Here is a 16,259-nt window from a genome sequence, read left to right as displayed (position 1 = left end):
ATGACAGTCCTTGCAATCCTTGAAGATAGCTATCAGGTTTCTCCTAAGTCACCTCTTTTAAAGAACAAGCATTCCTAGTTGTGGTAGGCGGTCATTGAATGCTCTTATGTCCAGCTCCTTCACTCTAGCCACCCTCCTTTGGACATGCTGTCACTTTTTGATATCCTTCCCAAAATGTGGTGCCCAAGACTGGAAAGATGGGCATTGCCTATAATGTCTATAATAAGCTCATAAGTCAGACTAGTGATTGAAGGTGGAAGCCTTGAGATATAAGGGTGCCACTCACCTGGCCATTTCGGAGAAAGAAGCCAACAAGGTAGGAAACTCCCAGCATGGTCTCCCTATGCATGCCATTGTACAGATCATTCTTCAGGAGTTTCTCCTCTAAAATAATATGATACCGGAGTATGCTCTCTTCCTGACAATACACAATTTTGATTCATCAGCCCCGCAGCAGGTGTGCCTACCTTGTGCTTAAAAGCATTGTATTATTTACCTTATGCTGCATATATTTTATGCCTCATTGTTCCCCTTACTAGAATGTAATAAGGATTACTAGAATGCTAATAAGGATTATTTCATTTCTTTGTACTCATATAACCAACTGTGGGTGCTTAATAAATACATGTTGATTGAGGGCTAAGTGTCAGACTTTATTCTAGTTATTGTGGTAGACCCAAAGACATAGGAAACCCTGGTCTCTAGCCTCTAAGAGTTTCCAGTCTAATGAGATAAACCTGAATTGAAAGAATGGACTGAACAGAGTACAGAATTGACTTGTTCTTGGAGATCTGGCTAATACTATCTAGTACAAAGAGATGGAGAAAGAAAGAAATGTGCCCTAATCATATGGCAAAACTGAAGAGCTAAGTTATAAATGAATGGCCTTGAGACAATTACATAGCAGCAGTGCAAGGATGCTATGTAGTGTGGCGGAGATGTATAAACATGACAAAATGAAATTGACAAAGAATAGTTGTAGATAGTAAGTATCCCCAAATATTTCAGGGAGAGATATCACTACGGGCCAGAGTGATGGGGTCACAAGAAGTGGGAATTGGGGTGAGCCTTGAGGGATGGGCAGAATTCAGAGGTAGAAAAGAAGATGGAAGACAGGATGATAGGCTCATAGACTCAGAGCTAATAAGGGTTAGAGACTCATTAGTGATAAGCTGAAAGGGACTTCAAAAGCCATCTGTCACTCTTTCCATTTTACAGATGAGAAAACTGAGGTCTAGGAAAGTTAAGTGACTTGCCTACAGTCACATGGCTAGTTCAGAGGTGTGACTTGAACACAGGTCTTCTTGACCCCAAATATAGCACCCAATGCCACAGTACATGAACAAAGATACAGAGGCAGAGAGGGATAAAGCATGTGAACTGTGAGCATAAGGACAAGGTAATTCACACACATGCACAAAAATTAGCTCACAGGGACAGTGGGAAAAGGGCCAGATCTGAAGTCAGAGGACCTAGCTTGGTTACTTACCACCTGTGTAAATTCAGGCTGGTCACTTAACCTTTTCAGGCCTCAGTTTCCACGTCTTAAAATGAGGGGCTTGGACTAGCTGGTTTCTGACTTCCCTTCCCACTCTAAATCTGTGACCCTCAATTCCTGGACACATCCTAAGTGAATAAAAGTAGACCCCACAGCCATGGGACTTGTGTCTAATACGTACTAGTGTGCCAATCTTTTTTTCCCTGATGTAATTCTCAATGGCTTCATTATTTGGGGCAAATACTGTGTAGGTATCAGCAGCTTCAATTGTAATGGCCAGATTATATTGCTAGAGTTAGGGAGGAAAAAAAAGAAAATGTAAGTGATTTTATTTCCCACAGAAACAAAATGACTCTGTCCCCAAGACAACATGAATACTTGCAATGATGTAGCCCCGGAAGATGGAATAATCAGGCATCTGATCCAGTCGGGTGAGAAGGTTGGGTAATGAGGTGCTCATACTTCTCTGGGGCAACAGGACCTAGAGGAGGGATCCCAAGAATATCTTTAATCTGGATAATATGCAACTTGCCTTGCTGATACAGCATGCCAGGTAATATACTTCCTTTCCTTTTCTTTCTTTCTTTTTTTTTTTTTTGGTGAGGCAATTGGGGTTAAGTGACTTGCCCAGAGTCACACAGCTAGTGAACGTTATGTGTCTGAGGCCAGCTCTGAACTCAGGTCCTTCGGACTCCAGGGCTGGTGCTCTATCCACTGTGCCACCTAGCTGCCCTGCAGGTAAAATATTTCAATAGCCAGAGTAGTAGTAATGAGAGATTCTGCTAGCTTTCCAAATTGTTGAATGATTGGGGAACTGAGAATGTTTCTAAGACTACTCTTAGCGCCATGATCTATCACACAGGCTATTAGAGTTGTAAGCCTAGAAGAGACCTTGGGACATCTTTTAGTCCAAACTTCTGCCTCAAGCTGAAAGCTTCCTAGCCTGGAGGAAATTTCAGAATCTCTCCCGCAGAACACATTCCAATGCTGATCAATCTATGGTCTTGGGAAATAGACCAGGGAATTGACGTTTCTCTTGCTACTGTAGTGTGAGTACATTTATCAAGGGCATGCTATGAAAAACATAACAACAATCCACTATAGATTTTGCTATCAAATGGCCCCTCATTCTTCTAATCCAGAGGTGGGGAACCTGTGGCTTCGAGGCCATACGTGGCCCTCTAGGTCCCCAAGTGCTGTCCTGTTTGGATTCAGTCAAAGTGCTGCACTTGAGGACCTAGAGGGTCACATGTGACCTCCAGGCTGCAGGTTCCCCACCCCTGTTCTAGTTTGATGGTTTTTTTATCTTCATTGTGTCTCAGATCCTTTTGGCAGTCTGGGGTTGCCCATGGACGCCTTCTCAGAATCGTGTTTTAAATAATTGAAGGAAATGTTAAATTTCATTTTGAGGTTAGTGAAAACAATGATGTAATTTTCTTTTTTTTCCCATCCAAGTTCAGAGACACCCCAGATATCTATCAAGGCTATGAAGCTCTGGCCTAAATGATGCCTTTTTGGATTACCTTGACTATTCATGACTCCCTCAAACTATGTTGGAATGGCAAACTTTCTATTTATTTGCATTTGTTCTTTCTATGTTCATTCTGCTTAGAGAGGTACTTATTGTAAACCCCTTGTGAGTAGGGCTTATTTCATTTTTTTGTCTTTGCATGATCAGGGCCCAGTAAAGTGTATGGCACATAGCTGGTGCTTGGTAAATACTTGTGGATTAATTTATCTCTTCTTCAAGATACCTGATTCATTTCAGTTAGTTTGAATTCACTTTACTTAAGCACTGTCTGATATTGAAGTTGTCTGGGATTATTTAACCACGGATCTAGACTTGGAAGGGAACTTACTGGTCTTTGTCATTTTCAGATGAGGAAACCAAGTTCCAGTGAAGTGACTTAGGATCTAATGGATCTTATTAATGAGATTAATTAGAATAATTGATCTAGAACTGGAAGGAACCTCCAAAGCCATCTCCTGCAATCTCCTCATTTTATATCCGAAGAAAAGGCGGCTTAGAGAACCAGAATATGAAGCCATATGAACATGGTTCCAATCCCAGGTTCTTTCTGTTTCCCAATGCTGCCTCTCATGAGAATCTTAGAGAGTGGGTAGGGTTCAGAGAGACTCATTATGCCCTGGTTGCCTTAATAGATATATGCAGAAGCCAGTGTTTGAAGGTGGGGGTTGACAAGCTGTTCAAAGATGGCTTTACTTCTAATCCTGCTCCAATCAAAGATGGCTCTGAATCCTAATGGTTGGTATGGAGAAGGAAAGACTCGGGGTCCATGTTAGCCATTTGTAGTACTTAAGGGCTCTCATATAAAGGAGGGATCCCGCTAGCTCTGCTTGACTCTAGACAGCAGAATGAAGTGGAAGTCACAGAAAGGTTTTAGCTCAAAACAAGGAAAATGCTTTCTAATAATACAAGCTGTCCAAAATGGAATGAGATGCTCTGAGAGGTACTAAGTTTATCTGCACTGGGGGTCATCAAGAGGAAACGGGATGAGCACTTGTTGGGGATACTATGGAGTGGATTCTTGCTATAATGACAGTCAGTCAATTAACAAATATTATTAAGTATTTGCCAATTGCCAGGAATTGTGCTAAGCACTGGGGATACAAAGAAAGGCAAAACCAGGCCCTGCCCTCAGAGACTTCATAGTCTAAACATGGAGACGATAATGCAGGCAGCCAGCTACATACGTGATGTATAGGGAAGATGGAATGTAATTTCAGGGTAAAGCACCTCTTAGAATCATAGGATCATAGATTTAGAGCTGGCAGGGACCATAGAGGTGCCTTAATTTCACCTCTTTCCTTTTACAGATGGGTAAATGAGGCTTCAGGAAATGCAATGATTTATCTAAGGTCATAGAGATATTGCATAGCCTTTTGAGGTCCCTTTCAGCCTTAAGAGTTTGTGACTGTGACATAAAAAGTTGAGAAAATGGAGGATGTGAAAATCAGGGATCATAGGATCATGGAGAAGTCTCTATTTTTGCAGTATTTATTTTTTTTTTAAAGACTGAATCAGAAAGGGACAAAAAATCTAATAAAAGTAATGTGGTTTTGCATTATATTCAGGCCCAGACTCAGCATGGATTCTGGAAATAATGAGTCACCTGCTGAGAAATGTCAGGCAGCTCAGTGCCAGTCTGTTACAATGGCTTACATCTCATCTGTGCAAGAGATTGCCCCAAGAATTCTGAATAATAGTTTCTAGTTCCTGAGTTGACAATAGATGACTTTTTCCCAGTATCTAATGATAAAAGAAACCAACGAGCAAAGTATCAGGTGTCTAATTATAGTTAAAATGAAGATAGCTAATTAGTTTATTTTCTCTCAATGTCTTTCTCTGTCCTCCCTCCAGACGTGAATGTCCTCTAGGTCCTATTTCCAGTTTTAAATCAAACTCAAATACTGCTGCTATCTGTGTGACCTTGAGGAAATCTCTTCCCTTCTTACTATTTTAGAGATGTTTGCTTATCTGGAAAATGAAAAAGCTGGATTAGATGGCCTCAGAGATCCCTTACGCCCTCTGAATCTCTAATCCTGGGGATCCCAAAAAACTCAAACACAAATTCTTGGTGGAGTGGAAGGGATGCTGGATTGGGAATCAGAAAACCTGGCTTGGAGTCCCAGTCACCTGGGTGGCCCTGGGCAAGTTCCTCACTGGTTAAAAAAAAAGAAGAAGCGGGATCAGATGCCCTTTAAGGCTCTTTCCAGCCTTAAAACTAATGGTCCTAAGATCTTAAATTCCATTTCTGCCAATCTTAATTCTTTCCTATCCTTCATTCCTCTCCGGGCTGTATTGGGTTTTATCCACGATGTCCCAGAGACCTCTCCATCCTGGAAGCTCTCTCCAGCCCTGGATTTCACATGCTGGAAGTGCCCTACTTCTTCCTCCCTCTGATTGGCTGGTTTTCTCAGAACCTCCATTTTAAGGAGGATGCCCAAGCCAGACATGGCTCATTCCTCTCCATGCTGTGCTCCTGACTGCCTCCCTCCTCCCAAAAGTTCCCCTACAAAGCCCACTCGCCTCTCTCCAATCTCCTCCCTCCTTCCAGCTTCCCCCATTAGAGGGCAGGGACAGTCTTTTTTTTGGTTGTATTTGTATTCTCAGCACTTAGAACAGGGCCTGGTAAGTGCTTAATAAAAGCTTGTTGACTTCACTTAACAAGCCTTTTAATCACTCAAAACAAAGTCTTAGGAGAAGATAAAAATCTTATCCATTTTTCTGTCTGGTTCCCCTCTTGTGATAGGGAGAAGAGAGCGAACTACATCTCCATCTTTCCTCCCTCTTTTCTACTTGATTTGAACTTATGATACAAACGCACAGGTTAACACAAGCATTGCATAGACACCAAGTACCAGGTTGTTCATCTGCACTTCTCCCCACCTTTTTTTTTTTTTGGTTATCAGACCAGTGATGTCATTGTTATAGGGAGCCTCTGGGGAGGAACAGCCTCTACCAAAATGCAGATGGACACCTACTTTGAAACACACTGGATAAGGCCTTTCTGACTCACACAGTGCTTGGCATACAGTAGGCTCTTAATAAATGTTTATTGATTGGACTAAGTTAGCTCTAGGGTTTTTCAGACCTTACAATTCTGTAATTCTGTGAGGATCAGGGGAAAGGTAAGGAGTTTGAGACACGTAGGAAAAAGAAATTGATGGAGATAAGAATAAGCAAAATCGGCAAGACAAGCAGATAGATGGTTTTTTTCTCCTCATGCAGTGATCCCACCATGGAATCTGAATTTGGTTAATTTAATATGGGCTCAAAGACTGGCTTATCAATCAATAAGTATTTATTAAGGAACTGTGATATGCCAAACAATGTGTATGAGTATATATACATACACATTTATCTTTACATGTGTATATACATATTTATATGTATAAATGTGCTTTTCATTTCTTTTAAATCAGAAGAGGGTGATGGGTGGTGGGAGGGAGAAAAAAATAGATGTTTAAAAATAAATAAAATGAAAAAAGTTGAAGGATGAAGCATGGTAGTTTTATTTTTGCATTTAGATTAATGAAAAAAAATTTCTTTAAATGGAAAAAGAGGGACAAAGGTGAATGCAGGTGCTGAAGGGTTAGCACTGTCTCTGGAGTCAGAGGACCTGGGTTCAAATCAAACCTCTGGTGCTTCTCATGTGTGTGACCTTGGACAAGTCACTTCTGCTCCTTGAGCCTCAATTTCCCCCTCTGTAAAATGAGGGGTTTAGACTATATGGCCTTTGCAGCACCTTCCAGGTCTGCATCTATGAGCCTATAAGTTAGTGGTGTCAAACTCAAATAGAAATGAGCCCTGCCAGCCCTACACTGGCCTAGAAAATCACAAATTAGCATCATCTATGTTGTACTGTATTTTTATTTCTTTTGTCAAGCATTTCCCAATGATTTTAATCTGGTTCCTGCAGCCCCACCCTCCCACCCTACTCCCCCAGAAGAAGGCCATGTGTTTGACACCTTTGCTATATGTCACTTCCCCTCCCTGTCCCTGTAAAATGATGAGGTTGGACAAGTTAGCTTTTGAGGTCCTTTCCAGCTAGGGGAGAAGGGGAAAGGAACAAGCATTTATTAAGCACCTGCTGTGTGCCAGGCTTCATGCTAAGCACTTTGAAAATATCATCCCTTTTGATCCTCACAGCAACCCTGGGAAGGAGGTGCTATTATTAGCCCCATTTTATAGTTGAGGAAACTGAGGAAGACAGAGATTAAGTGACTTACTTGCCCTCAGTCACACAGCTAGTGAGCATCTGAGGCCAGACTTATTTATTTATTTATTTTAAATAAAAAAAAAATTTTTGCTAGGCAATGGGGTTAAGTGACTTGCCCAGGGTCACACAGCTAGTAAGTGTTATGTGTCTGAGGCTGGATTTGAACTCAGGTCCTCCTGAATCCAGGGCCGGTGCTCTATCCACTGTGCCACCTAGCTGCCCCCCTGAGGCCAGACTTGAACCCAGGTCCTCCTGAATCCAGGGCCGGTGCTCTGCCCACTTAGCTACCTGTGGATCTAGGACCCTGTGATTTTGTGGTGAGAGGGAAGTATCATTTAGTGGAAAGAAAACACAGCTGGGACTCAGCAGACCAAAATGTTAAGCTAGGCTCTGCTTCTAAGTAGCTGTGTGACCTTGGGCCAGTCACTTCCCCCGAGTCTCAGTTTCCTGCTCTCTAAGATGAGGGGGTTGAACTAGTTGGTTTCAAAGGTCCCTTCCAGCTCTAGACTTCTAAGGATTCCATGATTCCCCCTGGAAAATCCTGTTGAGGAGAAATGTGAGAAAGAGATGAAAGACCAAGCCTGGCTTCATTAGAGAGATGCAAATCGGTACCTTGTCGATGACATGGATGATGCCATTTGTGGCCGCATTATCGCTGTCCACAATGTTGGCTCCTTCAATGGTGATATTCTGTAACAAAAACAAGACCAGTAAAGTGGGCCAGAGGGGACAAGCTTTCTGGGTTTGTAGCTTTGCTGCTGCTGCTAGGGCAGAGGGGAATTAGAGACAGCAAAGGGTTTCCAGGCAATTAATCCAACCATCCTGCCCATTTCTTTGTGAAAGGGGGAAACAGTGGAGATGGAGGCATCATAGCATTACAGAAGTAAGATTGTCAAAGTATTCCAAAGTCATGGAGTCCAATCCCTCCCCTCCCTTGCCATTTAACAGAGAAGGAAACTGAGGCCAAGAAAGATGAAATGACTGGTCTAAGGGCACACAGGATACTGAGTCTATGCCAGGTTAAAAATGGACCTGTCAGCAATAGGGCCTCTTCTTTACCTATGACTTCTCTTTTCTCTCCCTGTCCAGTTACTATTATCTTGTCCCAGAAGTTCCCAATGAGAATAGGAGTGTTGAATTTGGAATCACAGGATCCGTGTTTGAATCTCAGCTCTGCTGCTTAAAATACATGTGTGACTTCAATCATTTAACCTCTTAGGGCCTCAGTTTCCTCATCTGTAAAATGAAGAGTTAGACTAGAAGATCTTCATTTAAAGTGATTTTGGTTTAATCTATGAGCCTCTGACCTGAAGTATCCTTTATTTCTCCAACTTGGGAGTTCCCTCTACAAATATATTATCTATAATAGAGTACCCACATGACCTCAAGGCCAAATCCTGCCTTGGATACATAATAGTCAAGTGACTTTGGACAAGTCACTTAATTTCTTGGCCACCCCAGGCAACTGTCTAAGACTTCAGGCGTGGAGGAGTGGCCCATCCGATTGGTAAGGGGAATTTCCTGATAAGGGAATTCCCTATCTGATGACATTCATAAATTCAGGCTAAACAAACACAGAAAACTTAGGAAAAGAAGAAAGTAAAAAACTCCATTTTGTAAACATGGTTTTCTGAGTATAGCATGAATAGTTGGCTGGCAAGTCACCTAACCTCTCCAGGCCTCAGTTTCCTCATCTGCAAAATAAGAGTTTGGACTAGATGTCTCTGTATTACAGCTCAAATCTATCACCTTATGATCTATATGACAGGCAGTCAATCAATCAGCATTTATTAAGCAATCACTATGTTCCAGGGACACACTTACCATGCTGAGCTCTGCGAATACGAAGAAAAAGTGAACACACTTCCTGTGCTCGAAAGGCTTACATTTTAATGGAGGAGACAATAGGCATACACATAATATATGCAGGGAGATACAAGAAAATGAAAGCTGTTTTTGAAACTTTCTTACCCCATTCACTTTAGCTAAGTGAAGAAAATTTCCTTGCAAAGATGTTGCAAGCATGTCTGAAGAGGACAGGATCTGCAGGTCTGAGGTTCTGTAGGTGCCCACCAGGGCATGATACCTAAAACCAAAGATCACAGGGGTGAGGTTTGAAGACAACATTGGCATTTAAAAAAACTCATCATCTTGTGCAGGAGAAGGGGCACAAGGGATGCTATTGAGAAATGTGGGACCAGAAGAAGATATGGACTGGTCATGGGGTGAGAACTGATGGTTAGCCCGTGTGCTCCATTGGTATATCATGGGATATTGTGCCAAATAGAAGAGGAAGATGTTAGAGGAAGGCCCACCTGGCCACTGGATGGATCCTCTGGAGAGGAGGTAGGGGAGAACATAGACATGGGTCATGGAATTATGAGTCTAGAGGTAGATGGAAAATGAGAAGCCACAGAGAAAGTCATATATATATATATATATATATATATATATATATATATTATATATATATATATATATATATATATATATATATATATATATATATATATAATCATAGATGTAGGACTGGAAAGGACCTCAGAGACCACCCAGTCTAATCCTCTTCATTTTACAGATAAGGAAACTGAGGTCAGAAAGGTTAAGTGACCTGTCCAAAGTGATACAACGAGTATATGTCAGAGATGGGACTGAACCCGTGTGCTCTGACCCCATGGTCAGTATCATGCCACAGAGGATGAGAAGGTATGGATGACCTATGATCTCATACAGATATAGGCTCATAGGTCTACAACTGAGAAGGACCTCCAAGGCTGCCTAGTCTTCATTTGATAGATAAGGAAATGGAGGCCCAGAGATTAAATGACTTGCCCAAAGTCATACAGGTAGTGTCAAAGGTAGGAATTTAAACCTAGGCCTGATCCCAGAACCAGTGCCTCCAATTACTGCCTTCAGTAATTATTGGAGAGCCTGCCCAAGTTAATGAGATCTCAGGTTCTTCAGAGTATGTCTTGTAGAACCACTTCAGAAAAGTATCATGGGGAGCTAATGGATTCACCCTTCAAGATCTGTTCGTAGCCAACAATCGATGGATGTCATTTAGTCAGGGAACTAAACATGAGCTGTACTTACTTGATTAGGGTTGGAATATTGCTTTTTGACAACCAAAAGGTCTTCTCATCCTGGTCCATATTCTTGATGGCTTGTTGGGAAGGCACCAGGACCGTAAGGTTGGAGGCACCTGCGAGCATTGCTTGTGAAGAGGCTTCCTAAATCACAGTCAGAGCAAGAGGAGATGGGTTCCACACTATGAAACCAGAGGCTACAAGTAGTGGTAGCTGTGTGGGTTATAGGAGGGGCCATGGGTTATAAGTCTTGAAGGTGGAATCCTGGGGCTGGGGGGTGAGGTCCCTTGGGTTGTGGTTAGTGGGGAGATGGGGATCATTCAGAGTAGTTAGTGAGTTCTAGACTGTTTTTTTTCTCCTGGGAGGGGTTCTAGGATATAACCCAGGAATCTTCTTTAAGAATGTAAAGAGCGTTTTGTTTGTTTTGTGCCCCTAGCACCTAGGAGAGTTCCTGGTACGTTTTGCTTGGGTGGTTGGCTTGGGTGAGGCATCATTGTGATTTCATTGGTGTAGGGAATGCTATGTTAAGATATTCCGTCTTTTAATGCACATGGGCACTTGCTCTGCCCATGGCTTATTGTCTCAGAGTGTCCTCTGTGGGGCACTGAGAGATTAAACAACTTGCCCAGAGTCACAGTTAGTATGTGTCTAAGACTTCACCCAGGTCTTCTTGACTCTGAGCTTAGTGCTCTGTCTCTATTAGAAACGTACCGGTGGCATTGGATTGGAAATTTCCATTCGGACTTTCAATATTATATCAAAAAATAAGATATGCCAGAAGTTTATTACTGCCAAAATATAAATATTCCTAGGAAGGCCACATGTGAAGTAAGTAGTCATGTAGATGTTAATATGAATAGGGATAGGAATGCAGTTCTTGGTAGGAAGTGGGAGAGAATGAAGGCCTTCACAGCCTGGGGAATGGCTAGGAACTGAGGACTAAAGACTTGGCCCACTTTGTAAATTTTCCTAGTGTTGACTTCAGGTAGGACCTCATACACACTTTTGACTGGGACCAGGATAAACAGGCTGTAATAAAATTAAGTCATTTGGAGAAATGACTCAGGATATTTTCCTTGCCAAGAGGAAGGGTTTAATCTTACTGCACAGCTAGAACTTTTTGGGAAAGCTCAAAAGACAGGGAACCTCTCTAGAATAAAGGAGATGCATGAAAAAAACAAAACACATTTATTATGTATCAACTAGGGAAGGGAATAAGCAATTATTAAGTGCCAGATACTGTGTGCCAGGTACTGAGCTAATTACTTTATAAGTATCATCTCATTTGAGCCTTACAACCACTCTGGTACTATTATCCACATTTTATAGTTGAGGAAACTGAAGCTGAGAGAGGTCAGGTGACTTGTCCAGGGTCACACAACTTGTAAATGTCTGAGGCTGGATTTGAACTCATGGTCTTCCTGACTAGAGACCTGTGCTCTATCCACTGTGCCACCTAGTTGCCTCTCAAGCCTGAGCCCTTGCAAGGCCTGTGCTCCATTCCTGAATGCTTTTCCTCCTCATCTCTTCCTCTTGGAACCTCTAGCCCCCTTCAAGGATTAACTCAAGTACTGCCCTTGCAAGAGTCCTTTCCTTATCTCTCCAGTTTTTCCTTCTGCTCCCCAGTCTTCCTTTCTAGAATATAAGTTCCTTGAGGGAAGGGACTGCTTTCCTTTTTTTCTCTTTGTATCCTTATCACCAACCACAGTGCCTGGCACATAGTAGGTGCTTAAAAAAGCTTGTTTAATTGAGTGTCATTCTGAGAGTTAGACATGAGTCTCGAAGACCAAAGGCAGGGTCTTTGCTTCCTACGCTTAGTTGGTCCTCTTCTCCCGAGGCCTTCACCACAGGGAGGAAAGGGACATAAGAATCTGACCCTGTTTATCCTCCAGGGCTCAGCTGTCAAATCCCCATCCTTTTAAACCCAATTAATGTAATTTCCCCAGGATTGTGTATGTTGTCCAATTACTCCCAAGTTCAAATAAATATACTTACATTTACCCATTGGTTAAATATGGTGGCTTCTGACAGAAGAGACAGTTCCTTATTCATGTGAATGTGAACAAAAGTGGGAGAGAGAGAGAGAGGGAGAGGGAAAGAAAGAAGGAGGAAGGGGGAGAGAGAAAAAGGGGAAGGGGAGAGGAAAGGGGAGAGAGGCAGGAGAGGGAAAGAGAGACATGGAGAGAGAGAGAGAGGGAGAAAGAGAGAGAAAGAGAATGGGAAGGAGAGAGAGAGAAAAAAAGAGAGTGGGAAGAGAGAGAGGGAAGGAGGAGAAGGGAGGAAGTCAAGGGCAAAGGAGGGAGGAAGGGAAAAGAGAGATGTGCCAGAAAGGAGGGGGGAAGAAAAAGAAAGAGGGAGAGAGAACACAAAACAGAAAGACCAGTTAGAAGCATCATCACAGTATATTTCTAGCTTAGTACATTTTTAACTTTCCGGGCTCTGAGCTCATGCCTGCCAGTCTCCGTGATGGAGACATGAAGGAGTTCATTAGCTATTAGACAACTTGCCCATTGCCAGATTTGCTCGTTATCTTAATTCTTGGCAGACTTATTATTCCAAAGACTGGTGAAGAAATAATCCCATGAGCAAAGTCAGGGGGAGTCATTGAAACAGTTCCAACACCCAACTCAGGCACTCCATCCTTTTCTGAGTCAGCCTCCTCTGACTATCCTCTCTCTTCTCATCCATCCCAACAAACAAGCTTTCCCTCCCTCCATGAACTCTGATGGATTTTTCTTTGCTCTTTGCTCTTATATTTATCATGTTCTGATGTGCATTAAAGGTATTTGTGCATTGCTTTGTCTTCTCCCTTAGAGTACAAGCTCCTTGAGGGCAAAAAATAATAAAAATAAATAAAATCTATTATAAACATAAGTAATAAAATATAACAAGTATAAATTTACCAATAATAATAAAATAAACATAACTTGATAAATATATTACTGATATTGCATTAAATATACCAAATAGATAAAATACAATTTATTTTAATATTTAATATGAAAGAATATTAATCAGTCCTGATTTGCATTGGCAGAGAAGGTTCTTCACCAAGAACTCCCTTTGCTGATTTAAGCGCAGGTACAAAAAATTATTAATAAATAGCATCATTTAAAAAATTCTAGACCTCTTGCAATTTCATACACTACCCAGAATGTCTCCTGGATATTCAAGTGGAAATATCTATCTTTGTCCCTACATCTGAATTTTTGTTGTTTCAATCACGTCTGAGTCTCCATGATTACATTTAGGATTTTCCTGGCAAAGATACTGGAGTGGTTTGCCATTTCTTTCTCCAGTTCATTATACAGATGAGGAAAGTGAGGCAAAGAGAGTGAAGTGACTTGCCCAGGGTCATACAGCGAGTAAGTTTCTGAGGCTAGATTTGAACTTAGGAAGATGAGTCTCCCTGACTTCAGGCTGGGCACTCTATCCACTGTGGCACCTAGGAACTAGAGACAGACTTGGCCCACTTCAAAAATTCCCTGGTGTTGGCTTCAGGTAGGATCTCATACACACTTTTGACTGGGACCAGGATAAACAGGCTGTAATAAAGTTAAGTCATCTGGAGAAATGACTCGGGATACTTTCCTTGCCAAGAGGAACAGTTTAATGTTACTGCACAGCTAGAACTTATTGGGAAGGCTCAAAAGACAGAGAACCTCTCTAGAATAAAGGAAATGCGTGAAAAGAACAAAACACATTTATTATGTACCAAGTAGGGAAGGGGATAATAGCATTTATTAAGTGCCAGGTACTGAGCTAATTACTTTATAAGTATTATTTCATTTGAGCCATATAACCATCCTGGTTATCTGAATTTGCCTTTCATTTATGCTGTGTTGTCCCTAAAGTCTTAGTTTTAAAACTGCAACAAGGCTGTATTTATGTATGTATATATTACACAATACACATATTACATACATAATTTATATATTATTTGATACTTGTATCAGGGGTTTTTAACTTGGGGGTGTACAAACTTAAAAAATATAGTTGGATAACCATATTTCAAAATAATTGCTTTTGGGCAGCTAGGTGGCGCAGTGGATAGCGCACAAGCCCTGGATTCAGGAGGACCTGAGTTCAAATCTGGCCTCAGACACATAACACTCACTAGCTGTATGACCCTGGGCAAGTCACTTAACCCCATTGCCTAGCTAAAAAAAAAAGGATTGATTTCCTTTGTAATCCTTTGTGTTTTATTTTATGCATTTAAAAGCATTATTCTGAAAAGGGCTCTACAGGTTTTACTGGATTTCCAGAGGGGCCCATAACACTTGAGAACTCGAGAATTCCTAAAATGTTATTTTCCTGTGGAGAATTCTCCACAAAGGAATTAGTCTACTCATGTGGTTTGGCACCTTTTCTGAAGCTTAGAGTCTTAGAGAGGTGCCTGGGGCACTAGAGCTGAAGTGACTTACCCAAGGTCCTACAGCCAGGATGGGTCAGGGTCAGGACTTGAACCCAAGTTTACCTGACTCTAAGGCCAGCTCTCTGTCTACTTTGCTAGACTGACTCTTATAAGTAGCACTATTGTATATGATATGTATCTATATATATAAAGAGAGGGGCAGGATGGAGCAATGGATAGAGAGCTGGCCTCAGAGTGTAGAACATAAGCTCCTTGAGGACAGGAGTTGTCTCATTTTTCTCTTTGTATCCCAAGTCCTGGCATGAAGCAATCATTTAATAAATGTTTGTTCATTGACTGTAATCTGGGAGGTTAAAGCTGAACATATACAGTACATATATTTGGGATTCATCTGTATATTGAGGATAATTTAGCCTTTTGAGTATATGAGATCTTCAAGGGAACATATAGTGGGAAAAAGCAGAAAACTGAGGATGCCCCTTGGAGAATACCCACATTTAGGAGGTAAAGTCATGGGAATGGAGTCAGGTGAGGCAGAGAAAGAGGAGTCAGAGAGGTAGGAGAAGCAAGACCGAAATGATGCCATGCCTGGTGAGTAAATGAAGACTCCTATCAATTTAGATAGGAAGTCAAGAACTAGACTGCAGGGTTGAGTGAAGACTTTTTTTGTTTTTAAGTCTAGGCAAGATTTGACCTCTCTGCAGTATGAGAGAGCACCAACTCCCTTAAAATTCTACTGAGGTCAATTTCTCTATGGAGTGGGCTTCTTCCCAATTATTCCAAGTATTGGCTTGTAAGCATCCTCTGATTGATTGCGTAGGTAGGTAACAGCCTAATTGATTCTCCCTATGGCTTGTCCCAAATTGGAGAACAGTCATTTGAGGAATATGAAGGCACGGATGTAGAGGCCACTTGTGATAAACCTGACTTACCAAACACATGGATCCTGTTTGTGTTCTGCGATAAGTCACTATTATAGGGTTGGTAAAGCTGAATTGATTCTGAATGGAATCAGTTTAAAGGCAGCTCATCTGGAAAAGTAGTCCCATTATGGTAAATAGGCAGGAGATAATGCAGAGAAAGGATGTTGTCAAGGGGATTTGAGAGGAGAGAGACTTTAGAAGCTGGTCTCTATGGCAGCCCCAGAGAAGTTCTTTGTGATACATGAATATTCATCATGCACTATGGGAAACTCGCAGTTTGATGTACTTGAAAAGATGAGAATAATAGAATTTTGTATCCTTCATAACCCTTAGAGCTCATCTAATCTAACCTTTGCCTCTTGGAAGCCCGGGCTTCCTTCAAGACTCAGGTCAAATATTTTCTGCAGGGAACCTTTTCTCATTCCCCTAGTTGCTGGTGCCTTCCTCTCTAATGCTACCTTCCAATGGTTCTACATGTATCTTGTATGCATTGATTTATGTATATGTCTCTCCTTTGAATGTAAGACCCTCAAAAATTGGAAACAAAGTCCATACATGGTCATCTTTTGGGAATGGCTAAACAAATTGTGGTTATGTGAATATAGCAGAATCTTACTGTATTGTGAGAAATTG

At 41.6% G+C, this 16,259-nt stretch overlaps 1 protein-coding gene across 3 annotated transcripts in view; it reads right to left on the bottom strand.

The window, feature by feature from the left end:
• The window catches only part of STAB2 (stabilin 2), a 167,623-nt gene that overhangs the window by 84,654 nt on the left and 66,710 nt on the right, over nt 1-16,259 (bottom strand). For all 3 annotated transcript variants that reach the window (XM_020982368.2, XM_020982367.2, XM_020982366.2), the window contains exons 28-34: nt 12,324-12,371; nt 10,336-10,472; nt 9,214-9,328; nt 7,855-7,932; nt 1,881-1,979; nt 1,680-1,787; nt 287-418 (exon numbers count right to left, since the gene is read on the bottom strand). In XM_020982368.2, the coding sequence (XP_020838027.1) occupies nt 287-418; nt 1,680-1,787; nt 1,881-1,979; nt 7,855-7,932; nt 9,214-9,328; nt 10,336-10,472; nt 12,324-12,371 (717 nt within the window). The remainder of the gene's footprint in view (nt 1-286; nt 419-1,679; nt 1,788-1,880; nt 1,980-7,854; nt 7,933-9,213; nt 9,329-10,335; nt 10,473-12,323; nt 12,372-16,259) is intronic.

The sequence above is a fragment of the Phascolarctos cinereus genome, unplaced genomic scaffold, assembly GCF_003287225.1.
Source record: "Phascolarctos cinereus isolate Bilbo 61053 unplaced genomic scaffold, phaCin_HiC Scaffold_1;HRSCAF=81, whole genome shotgun sequence".
Classification (NCBI taxonomy): Eukaryota; Metazoa; Chordata; class Mammalia; order Diprotodontia; family Phascolarctidae; genus Phascolarctos; species Phascolarctos cinereus.
The sequence above is the reverse complement of the archived record's forward strand: the minus strand, read 5'-3'. Positions and strand labels throughout refer to the sequence as shown.